The 12,221-nt window shown below is 28.6% G+C and overlaps 1 protein-coding gene across 1 annotated transcript in view; it reads left to right on the top strand.

Annotated features, from left to right (window-relative positions):
- Gycalpha99B (guanylate cyclase 1 soluble subunit alpha 2) overlaps nucleotides 1-12,221 on the top strand; it is a 30,279-nt gene that overhangs the window by 7,000 nt on the left and 11,058 nt on the right. Inside the window, exons 2-3 of the mRNA XM_015317764.2 lie at nucleotides 7,272-7,342; nucleotides 7,546-7,628. Of these exons, the coding sequence (XP_015173250.1) occupies nucleotides 7,272-7,342; nucleotides 7,546-7,628 (154 nt within the window). The remainder of the gene's footprint in view (nucleotides 1-7,271; nucleotides 7,343-7,545; nucleotides 7,629-12,221) is intronic.

Raw genomic sequence — 12,221 nt, 5'->3', positions numbered from 1 at the left:
TGGATGCATTCTATTTTTGAAAAAAAAAAAAATATATCGTGTAGACGGTAGATACACTTTTCTTAAGACGTGTACTGTTAGACATCTTGCCGCCAAATTACTTATCATTTTATATTTGTGTGTTTGTGGATAAATTATGCTTGTATTAAGATTCATTTCATGATCATTTAATTAAAAGGATATAATATATTTTTTGTTGATCCTTATTATTTATCTTTAGAATTAACAAATAAGTGAAAATATTAGTAATTAATTATTAAGAAAGAAAAATGGTTAGGATGTAAATTGTAACTGTCATTTGTATCACTGTAGTAGTAAATATTATCTTCATAGAGTATTTTATAATGTGGTAAAGACCTAGATGATACAATCTACCATTTTCATAACATCCCTAGGGTCATTTAACAACGTCAACCGACAACACGATGTTGAAGGGACAGAAACAGGTTAAGGGTCAACGAAATGCAGTATCTTGTGCAAACATTCGTGGTATTCGGAAGATGAGAATACGATTTAAAATGCTGATGGAATACTATAGATATCGTTGGACTCTATCTGTATAGATTTGTAATATAGAAAGAAATTCTTTCAGAAGGAATAACTAGTAATAAAAATTAATAGAATGCACATTTCTAGATATTGAGATATAATTTTAAATAGAATTTCTCGTTCATACGATAAGGTATTCTTCTTTATCGTTTAGCCCTTTCTATAGAACAGAATGGAATTTAAAAAAGAGAGAAAGAGAGAGAGAGAGAGAGAGAAAGAAAAGATGTAGGTATTGAGAAAATTTGTTTGCCTAAAATCTCTAGAGGACCACTCTACTGTGTTGCATTTTCTTGTGAAATGAAATTTTAAAAAGGTCATCTCAGGATACAAAGCTCAAAAAGCACATCTGTTAAATGAACCGATGGCAGACTAATATACCGAGTATTATTAAGCCTAACTCTAAAAGCTCAAAGAATTTAAAATGGCACCAACGTCACATTTTTATTGAAAGTGTTATTTTCTCGTTTTATTTCTTTTTTTTTTTTTCTTTTTTTCTAGCTTGTGTAACTTAGATAACCATTATCAGTTCTTACAATTCTTTATGCACACAACAAAAATATTCAACTGCAAAAGTTCAAGAGATAGAGTTCCTCAGTTATATAATATTGAGCAAAGCAAAACGAAATACATGGCAAATGTGAATGATAAAATAGGGAAGAAAAGGGAACGAGAGAAGGATAAAGAAAAATCATCGTAATAAAATTGTCTGTTTCACATTTCTTCTTTAATGCTCGAACTTTTTGATTATTGCTCGTAGGATTCGAAGAAAGCGTATTTTTAATATGAACTCGTTTTTATTGTGAATTCTAGTTAAAAGGAAATTTCAAAAAGTCTTACAGAGTTTTACGACATCGATACCGAACATTCCTCATTCCGTCTAGAAACACCAATTCAAAATAAAAATTCTAGAAAGTCATACGAACGATGGATAGACACACCGTAAGTAAGTCCCGATGGATTCGGAGGATTAAAGGGAAAGAAAAAAAAAGGAGAAGATCAATTGGATTTTTAGATTATTACCAATGGGCAAAATGACTTTTTCTCTCGTATCAAAAACTCTACTTATTTTTCTTATTAATTCTCATAGATTTCAAATATTCTTTTTATCCTTTTCTATTATTCCTTTCATTTGACTCTCTTATTAATTTCAGTTTTTTTTTTTTTTTCATAGCTCGGTTTGACAAGATTAAAATATTAGATGAATGTTTTGAATGTTGATATATGCCCTTTGATTATTAGAAAGAGAGATAGCTACAATTCGAAAATCATAAGTTTCATATAAGAGAACGCAATGGACATCAACGTACATGTTAATTCCGTATTGCCATTCCTACAAATGCATACCGGAAATGGTACAATGTATGTACGTATATACCTTCGTATATCTGTGTATGCATGCATGAGCTTATGTGCGAATAAGCGAGGTACACGAACGTAGGTAATGTTACGTACCGATCGATATTTCCGTCGCTTTAACACTGCTTCTCTGCTGCCCGAGCTAATCGTGAAAGTCGTAATGCATTTCCCGTTAAATTCAAACGTAAGCCGTAAACAGGAGAACGCTATCTCGTAAAAATTCTCTCTTCCATTTCTTTCTTCGATTTATTTACTCAAATCGTACATAATCTTCCTCTTTCTTTATCACAATCCCTACTGTGCTCTTATTTCCAGTACTTTTACAATTCTTCTTTCTTTCCTTTTCGTCCCTCTTTCCCTCTCTCTCTCTCTCTCTCTCTCTCTCTCTCTCTCTCTCTTCTTTTCTTATGGAAATTCTGTAAAAATAACGATAGACTTTTCCAAGTTTATCGCGTTAGGATGAGTAAGTGCAAAAGTACATTATGAAAAATACGATCAATCGAGAAAGAATTCAACTTCAATACGTTTGATAACTTCATTTGGAAATCTACGAAACTACTTGTTAATTAACTAATCTTATCATCATTGAATAAAGTAAATATAAAGTAGAAATTAGTTATCGATCCCTTTTTTTGGCACAAGGAATACTTTATAAGGATTTTTTAAATGTTCAAAAATTCACGATTTGCAAATAAGGTCGATATTCAAGTTAACCCCAAATAAGATGAGATGGTGTGTCACGTATGCTTCATTCATACCGGTTCGGATGGAATACAATAGTCGATGCTATCCAATGATGCATAAAAATGTCTGAGAAGCATCTGCACTTCCCACCTGTCGAACGTTTCAACGAAATTCATTGAATTTCTCAGTAGGTAGGTAGGTAGGTAGGTTGGTAAGTATTATGTGTACTGCTGGAGAATGTCAGGTGAATTGCCATAAACCATTTTCTTCCTCATTTCAACATTATCAAATTTTTACTATTTCGTTGAAATTACTTTACGTTTTAAAAAGTAAATCAATTACAATGTGTTGTTAGAGAGAAAGTTTACAATAAGACTAAACATAACGAAGACAAATGTTCTATTTTCTTTGAAATGGTCGTAAAGATTCACTTTCATTTCTTTCTTTGTAAATTCCATTTATCCTTTTCCCAATTCGACTCTTTTTCTACAGATCGTACAAGGATTCGCCGAACGAATGCGTGATTCGCTTTAGGGTAGAAAGATCTATCCCAAGATAGATTTCTGTAAAGTAATATTCACCCATTGTGTATCAACACAAGAAAATCTGAAATAGATCTCGGCTATGTTTGTCTCAATATTTCCATTATTATTATTTTCAAAAGAAAAAACCAAAATTATCGATTTTATTTTTCAATTCTACACACTAACTTTTCTATTACATATCGAATTAATATTTTCTCGACAATATTACAAAATCATATTTTATATATATATTTAAAAATATACTATTAGAAAAAAACAATGAATTTTCTTTTCTAAATGTGAATATTAATATAATTGTAGTTGTATTGAAACATCATATATTATATAAAAGATTTGAGAACATAAAAGTAAAATTACATATTTTTTAAATTTACTATAGAAAACAATGAACTTTTGTTTTTAATTAAAAATATTAATATTGTTATAAATGTTAGTTTAACAAACTATCTTACGTCTGAATTATATGATAAGATCAGCAACGAAGCGTTAATAATTCACTATCCTTTCTATGATAAATGACCAACGGGTTAAGTACGTTTCTCGCGAGAAAAAGAGACGAAGAAAGAACGAATTTGATGCTATTGTATCTGTCATCGAAAGATAGCAATAAAAGCGAATCGAACAAATTGCACTTCGCATTCCACATTATTGCCGTGCAAGTTTCTTCTTACCGTTTTTTTATATCCTTTCGATTCATTGAAAATCGAACGTATTGCCGTAAGAAAGTAGGAAAAAAATTATATGAAAAAATTATATGAATTTAAATATATAAAACTCAAGTAACACAACTGACATTATTAAAATAATTGACTGTAAACTTGGCAAGGACGTGTTACACATTACGAAACTGCAACTTCGTCGTTTCTGTTTTCGGACTATCAGCTTCGGTTTTTGTCTTCTCTGTTATTTTCAGGAATTGAACGAGTTGCCCTCGAAACTTCGTTATTTAGACAAATCAACGGAAATTGTGTTTGGTGATCGCGTGTATATCTACTTCCTCGAATAATGCCATCTATTTTGAAATACCGGTTAAAAGAAACGAATTTACTAAAATAGAAGAAAAATAGAAAATTGTTTTTATAGATGTTGTTCAATCAAAACTCGTTATATTGAAAGTTTCGTTTCGAATGTTTTAAAAAGAATTTCAAATAAACAGAAAAAGGATTCTTAATAATACAAGTATTCGAAATATATTAATGTCTATTTTACATAAAAAATATCTAAATATATTAAAGAGAGAATGATTTAATCGGCTTAAGATAAGAGTGCTAATCGAAAAAAATATAATACAAAATATATATATATATATATATATATATATATATACTGAAAGAAAGTTTATAAAATCTCTTGTCACGCTCGAAGAGTAAAGTGAGTTTTGAACGATGCAGAAAAGTCTTGCGGTCGCTTAACTGTTAGGGAAAAAAATTTAACAGAATGACTAACCAGCACGAATGAACTTCAAATTATGAAGAGGAGGAAAATTGTGTATTATAAAGATTATAACTTCTTCCATAAAATTGTCGAGCGTATTAAAAAAAAAAAAAGTAATACACTTTAGCATGTCGTACTTGATTAATTCGAAAACTTCTTCAAGAAGCTCATACTGCTAATCATACATTAAATAAAATATTTCATTACCATCTAATCATTTATCAACAAGAAAAATATTCATTTCTTATTATATTCTTTCCCTTCTCGCAATAAAAAACGGGAAATGGAAATGAATAAGGAAAATATCAAATAATTAAATTTAATAATTAAATTTAATCAACTTTTCATTAGTCAAAATTATATCAAATATATTAAGAATAAAATTGATAAATTAATACAAAAAATATATCTGATTAATTTATCAACCTTTTGATTTATCATCTTCAAAATTCGAAAATAAAATCATATTCTATAAACATTTGTGTTTCCTTTGGACTATTATTGTAGTTTGAATGACCTTCCATAACTCTCCCTGCTCTCTCTCTCTTTCTCTCTTGTCCTCTCTTTTCAACGGTACCTCTATCGATTTTGGCCACCAATTGGAACAGAACTATCGAGACATTGAATTCTAGTAAACGTCTTTGACTTTGCCAAATTCAACGCGGCAGTGGGCACAGAAACAAACCAAATGTTTTACGAACTCGATATAACGAATGCTATTATTATTTTTTTACTTTTTTTTTTTTTTTTTTTTTTTAGAGAAAACGTTAACTTAATGCTTTCTGAGTGCTCGTGACTCGTACTCTTTTGAGTGCTATTGTTACATTTGCTAACGAAACAAAGCGATTACAATTGCTGACTTGCAATTACTCGACTCTCTCAGATCACAGCACTAGGATATTTTATTTTTTTATCCTGAGATTTACAAGACTTTGTATGTTTCTTTCGTGTTTATTCCAAAAGTTTATTCAACCGTATAAATATTAAAGTATAATAATAAAAACTCATACGTATATAAATGCTTATATAATATACCTTATGTAGATTTCATTTTAATAAACTCAATAATCACCAAAAGTTATAACTACGAAGTATTCAATTATATTCGTCTGAAAAATCTGAAAAAACTTGAAGAGCCTTTTAAACTTATGACCAACCAATAATGAAAGCTTCTTTTCGAAGTTCAAACTAACCCGAAAGAAGCTCAACATCTTAGATATTAGACTTTCCACCTTAGAAAATATAAGTATCGTAAATATTTTCACAGTATTTATTATTAAAACCTGTAGAAAACTTCTTAGCTTCATTGAATTTAGTTGACAGGGACAAACTAAAAGGTACCGAACGTAAATTTTCAGTGGATTATCTAAACTAATATATAAATCTCAATCGTGACTCTTAAAGCGTGTGATTACAAACCGAATACTTTTTATCGATTACCTAAAGCTCTTGCAGATTTACTCCATCATTCACAATTTTACTGATCCCACCAATCAAATAGTGATTTAAGCTATAACACGCTTCTTTTATTCGTATCTTCCTCATAACTCGTTATGTAAGCCGATTGCATAAGATTAATAGTTTCATACAATATTTATCTCTTATCTGTACAAACATACTACGATTAAATTAATAATCACTGCAATAATAAACCAAGTTACTATTAATATACGCATTTCGAATCGAATTCTAATTAAATGATATTGCAAATTTATTTGATCATTAAAATATGAAGAATTGCATATTAACATAGTCTATAAAATATTTTCTCTTTAAAGTATATTAAAAATCTGTGGATATTAAAATTTAAAATCTAGTATAAGAATTTATGATTTAAATATGAAGATAATCAAACGAACGTGATCAAATTAAAATCTATTTTCTAAAAGAATAAAAAGAAATATCTTTCTTATTCACTGACAATTCATGACACGCTTAAATAAATTCTTTTACAACGAATACGATGGAGATGCAGATGTTCTCTTAATATTAAACTACCTCGTTTCAATCATGCCCGTCGTAACTCGATTCTCATCGATGAAACAATTTCATTCGAGTGACAGAACAATTCGATGTAATTTGATCAAACCAATCAGAACGGGAAATTATTTAATCCCAAAAGATTCGAAAAATTTTAATAGGGATTTGAAATATCATGAGTAAAGTATTGATCGTTTTCAAATAAATCCTGATTTCTAAAGAATTCTAACACGACGTGGAAAAAGAAACAATAATTCTTTCGCGAGAGATAAATTTTGTAGAAGGACATTGAGCGTTAACAGAACTTTTTGAAGATCTACGATGCTGCTTTCGAACGTCAAACATGCTCGTTTATCGAAGATGGATCATTAAACTTTTAAATTATTGCTTCGAAATTTTATGGATACGATTTCCGTGAAAAGAATGACGGAATTCCGTAACCGCAATAAAGGAAGTCTTTAAAGAGGGACAAACTCTTGTAACGTTTTTAAAAGATTGTTAAATAGATAAATCGTATTTTATCTGTCAAAGAAAAATATACACTTTATAGGAATCTTATTGTTATGTATACCTTAAGTTATAATTTATGTAAACATAAATTAAATAAATACAATAATATTGTAATATACATAAATGAATGTTAATGATAAAATACTTTTCTAAAAAAAAAAATATTATATCAATTATATATAAAATAATATTCAATTATTTATTCTTTTACAGAACGATGTGATTGCAAAAGCTTTGGAAGCCCTTTTGAAAAAGGAAGTATCTCTTCCGATCTCTACATCCCTGTAGGTATTTTCTTCTTATCTTGTTTCAACAATAATTCTTCTCTAGTCTTCATGTGCTTGCTCAAGTTACAATATTAGCTTTTCTTCCTTTATTTTTATATGTTTTACATAATATTCATATCAACTTGAAACACATGAAAATATAATATTTTATTCGTCAAAATGCATTTTCAAAAAAAGCACGATCTCCGTTCTTGTTTCAGAGACAAACTACTTTACAATGTGGACACAGAGGAAAACTATAACTTGTTGGAAGATATATATGAAACATTAAATTACAACTGTGGTAAGTCTTTTTTATTGTACGTTAATAAATATTATAAAATGTTTAAAAAATGTTTGAAAAACATCGTTGAGGAAAATCAAATAAAAGATATAATATTATTCAAAAGTTCTAATAAAATCAAGAATATTATAAAATTGTTAACATTCGTTAGACTTTTATTTATTTATTCTTTTTTTTTTTTTTTTTTTTGAAGCCATATACCGTAGATGTTCTTCCATGAAAAGACATACAAAGTTATAATCAAACTTTTCCGGTTTCACATTCTACGAAAAGTAACGTTAATATCAACTCAATTACCTTTGAAACATTCAAACTTGTAAAATAAAATTATCAGTGAACGTTTTCAAAAATTATTAATTATAATATTCTCTGTTATATATAAACTATTTTATATTTGAGACCTTTCCTAAAATGAATAAATTTGTGAACTATATTTTATATCAATTATATACTAAAGTGTTAATTATCAATTATTACGATAATTGAAAAGAATCTGAACAAAATAAAATGTTTCTGTTTCAATAATACCGATTACTTGAACAGAGTATAGGCATTTAATTATACACTAATCATACTGATAACGATCCACCTCAGTGATGGAATAATGTTCTAACCACATCAGTTCATCTCCAATTCATTAACAATATCGATTCGATTCACTTCGATGTTCCAAAGTTTTGAGCTAACTGGGAATGTTGTATTTTTGGATAGAATTGCGTAAAAATCTTCTAGGTTCGTTTACTATAAGCGAGAAGGGCTAATTAGGTTGGACGTTTCCATCTATTACGAGATATAAACCTTTTCATCGTATATCCTGTTTCTGTCGGAGTCTCACATTTCACTCACAAAACTAAATTGTTTTCATTATCCTCGATACCGTTTTTTAATACAACTTTTTAGTGACACACAAAATAGATCATGATTTCATCAAAGAAATGAAATCTATTCGCTTTCATCGAGATATATTATTTATCTTTTTATTAATAAATCTCATGCTATTTCATTTTCTTTAGTAGAAAAATATCCACAAGATAAGAAAGAACACTTTCGCAAAACAAACATTCAAGATTTATTAAGAGTAAACAAAAGATATACCAGTTGTGAAATAAAAGTATTAGCACGTAATATATTTTCCTATAACGTTATCTATAAATCTGTAAAACAACGTTACGATTTTTTTCTACAATGTATCTTTGGAATATAATATATAATGGTTTTAAGTATATTTTAAATCGTGAAATTTAAATTAATGTAACATTTAAAGAAAAAAACTACTTTCAGTTAAAACCGGAGCTTTATGCGATTTTCATTTTATTTTTTTAGGAATTATAATACAGTTGTAAGAGAAAAAATATTATTCTTTTTTGTAAAAGACTTTAAGTGTACTTTGTGTAAAACAATTTAAGTACTGACAAAAAAAAAAAGGATTTCAAAGCTAACTGTCTAGAAAGTCTTTCCTTTCTTTTATATCTTTCGACGTTTGTCTACTTTTTTATGTCCCTCCCTTAGTTTGTCTCCGTTTCTAGTCGATTTTTTCGTCGGTCGTTCCCCTTCGAAACGATTCGATGCCATAAAGGCTACCGCCTCTAGGGTAACTTTTTACTCTTTGGTATACATGTACTACCCCATTATTTTTTCCTTTGTTCTCCCTTTTTATATTTTTATATTCGTGTCGTTGCATATAAGTAATATACAAAACAAAACAAAACAAAAAAAGTCATATAGCTTTGTGGTCATCAAGCTTATTACGGTGGTTTTTAACAAAAATGAAAAATAGAAACAAAAAGTAACAAGAAGACAAAGTAATAGTCGTCATATACTTTGAACGAGATCTCGTAATCGTTAAAAAGTACGAGGTTATATCTCGTCCTTACTGATTTCTTGTATCTTTTTTTTCTTTTTCTTTTTTATAGGATTTATGTTAGATATTACGAACGAATCTAAAGATTCAGTTGAATTTAAGCTACATATATAGATATAAATCGGGTTATATGAAATTCAAAGACAGTCCCTGGAGACTACTTTAAACTGACTGAATAAAAATTGCATCTTTGTGGACAATCTTTATCATAAAAAAAGAAGAAAAAAAGAGGAAAATTCTTTAAATCTTTCCATTAGAAATTATGTCAAATGTAAATAATAAATGCAATGATTGTAAATAGAAATCCATCGTATAATACTGTCTATTATACAGGATATAATTTACTTGGGTAAATTGATTATATGCAAAGATAATGTTTATAATACCGCCTGTAGTCTATACAGTAAGCTTTGGAAGATTTTTCTTGATGCAACCTATAGTCGGAAGTAGGCTGTGGGAGATGAATTTTTTCATACCACCTATATTGATATGCCAATATCAATCGAGATATCTCCTATATACCGACAATTTAGTATTTCTCGAGGAATACAAATTTCATAGAAATATTAGAATAGTAAAAGATAGAAGAAAGACAGAAAATTTCAAACTATAATATACCTACATATATAATCAATATCGTAAAATCGGAGAACAAAAAATATTTCATGCAATTAAAATATAAGGTTCAATTCACATTTTGAAAGGTTGATGAGATATATAGTAAGTCTTGATCCAAAGGAATTGTATTCAAGACACTCACAATTGAAGCGGTACACCAAGGATAATATTTTATTCGCGTAACTGATGATAGATTATTGATTTAGTAAGAAAGAGAATGAGGTATATTGTTTCGACAAAATCTAACTAAATGTAATGGATTTAATCAATGATAAAACATTGCAATTTTCACTCTTTGTCTTTCCCTCTTTAACAACGATAAACTTGATTCGATACTTTAACAATAATCCTTTATAAATTTCTTGGATCGAGTGGTTAACATCAATCATTCTTTTTCGTAGATTCAAGAGAACGAAAAGAAAAGTTGAAAAGAAATGAACATCGATATCGATACTGAGCTGTCACTGTGTAACATCGAACATTCATTCCAACGATATAAGATCGTGATCTTTATAAAGTTGTTTTGCTTGATCCTTGTCGCACATATATCATTTATTTTCTCGAAATACGATGTGTACTTACTCGACTATGGTTCATGAAAAATGATCCCTGTAATGATTCTTCTTCTTTGTAATCTTGGAAGAAGCATGCATGCTCATTGCTCATTCTATTTTTAACTTTTCTTTTTTCCTGAGAGAGATACACAAGAGAATTTTGATGAATCCATGAACGAACCTTGCTAACTGCAATCTTACTTGTAATCCTTTTGTCTCTGCTGAATTCTAGTTGGAAGCTCGTATTGTCGACGGTGATATTCGAAATAGCGGAAAAACTGCGAAATCTACTATGCGCGACCAATCGTTGTGAATAATAGAAAGACCTACTACACAACGACGAGAGTGATTTTTTTTTCATTCCGTTTATAATTGAGATGATTTTTTATTCCAATAAAAATAATAGAATATATATATAATCGAGTATATAATGCCAGATGCGTTGAAGTACCCGATGGTCAGGTTATTTTATGTCATGAACGATACTCATCTCTGATAATTCTATGTAAACCTTTTGATGATAAGATAGCATTTATGAGAACTATGATATATTTTAGAAGCAAACGGGAATTTTCAGCTGATAAATCGTTGAACTATGAGATAAATTACAGTTAACAAAATTATTATAAAAAAAAAATATTATATTTTATGTTTTCACAAATGTTTCGAACAATCGATCGATTCTTTTTACTTTAATTTATTAATATTTACAATTATAAGATAAGATTCTATAGAAAATCATTTGAAATAACTAGCTTGAATTTAATTGAGATTTACAATCGAGTATTATTCGTATAAAAGTGAAAACAAAGTCAACGAGGAGAAAAACAAATCCATTTCATGTGTTTATTATCCGCAATAATCATTTCTGTTAGTTAGTTTTATTGCCTTATAAAGGATTCACATACCAGAAATTTAGTGTCCACGGAAATGTGATATCCGATATAAATAGTAAGATAATTCCCGGAATGCTATACATTTCGATTCCTATTCGGAACAACGTTAACGATATTATCGGCGCCGTCCAAGAGTATTGTCAATTGTACGGATTTTCTAACAACTAACAAACATTATAAATTTCTCTATCATAAAGATCTGAAATTCATCGTCAATGATTTCTCTGGAAAACTTGCTTAAACTTTACGAGGTTAAAGCTAGAAGATAGAAGTCGATGTTATCTCCTGTTTCTTGAAGATCGTTGAAGAGAATTTGAAGTGTCTGTGATTCGTGACTTTACGTTAAATTAGATTCTACCAAGGAAAAGATTACACGAATTAATTAAAATCTATTTGTAGATTACTTGTTTAAAAAAAAAAAAAAAAAAAGGAAATATAAATATGAATATATATATTTATTTTACTTTAATTCACCATTGCCATATGATTATTATATTAAATCAAAACAATGATGCAATAATTCATTTAATCCTAAAATAAAATTAATTTGAAATCAGTCTTGTTTTTCAATTAAATACAAAATGAAAATTTCCAAAAATATAATCTCATTTTCTATTATTCGTTATAAAATATTATCATGTTAAATATTACATGTAACGCCGGA

The sequence above is a fragment of the Polistes dominula genome, unplaced genomic scaffold, assembly GCF_049000335.1.
Source record: "Polistes dominula isolate Pdom_NZ unplaced genomic scaffold, Pdom_raw_medaka contig_24, whole genome shotgun sequence".
NCBI classification, from domain to species: domain Eukaryota; kingdom Metazoa; phylum Arthropoda; class Insecta; order Hymenoptera; family Vespidae; genus Polistes; species Polistes dominula.
The sequence above is the reverse complement of the archived record's forward strand: the minus strand, read 5'-3'. Positions and strand labels throughout refer to the sequence as shown.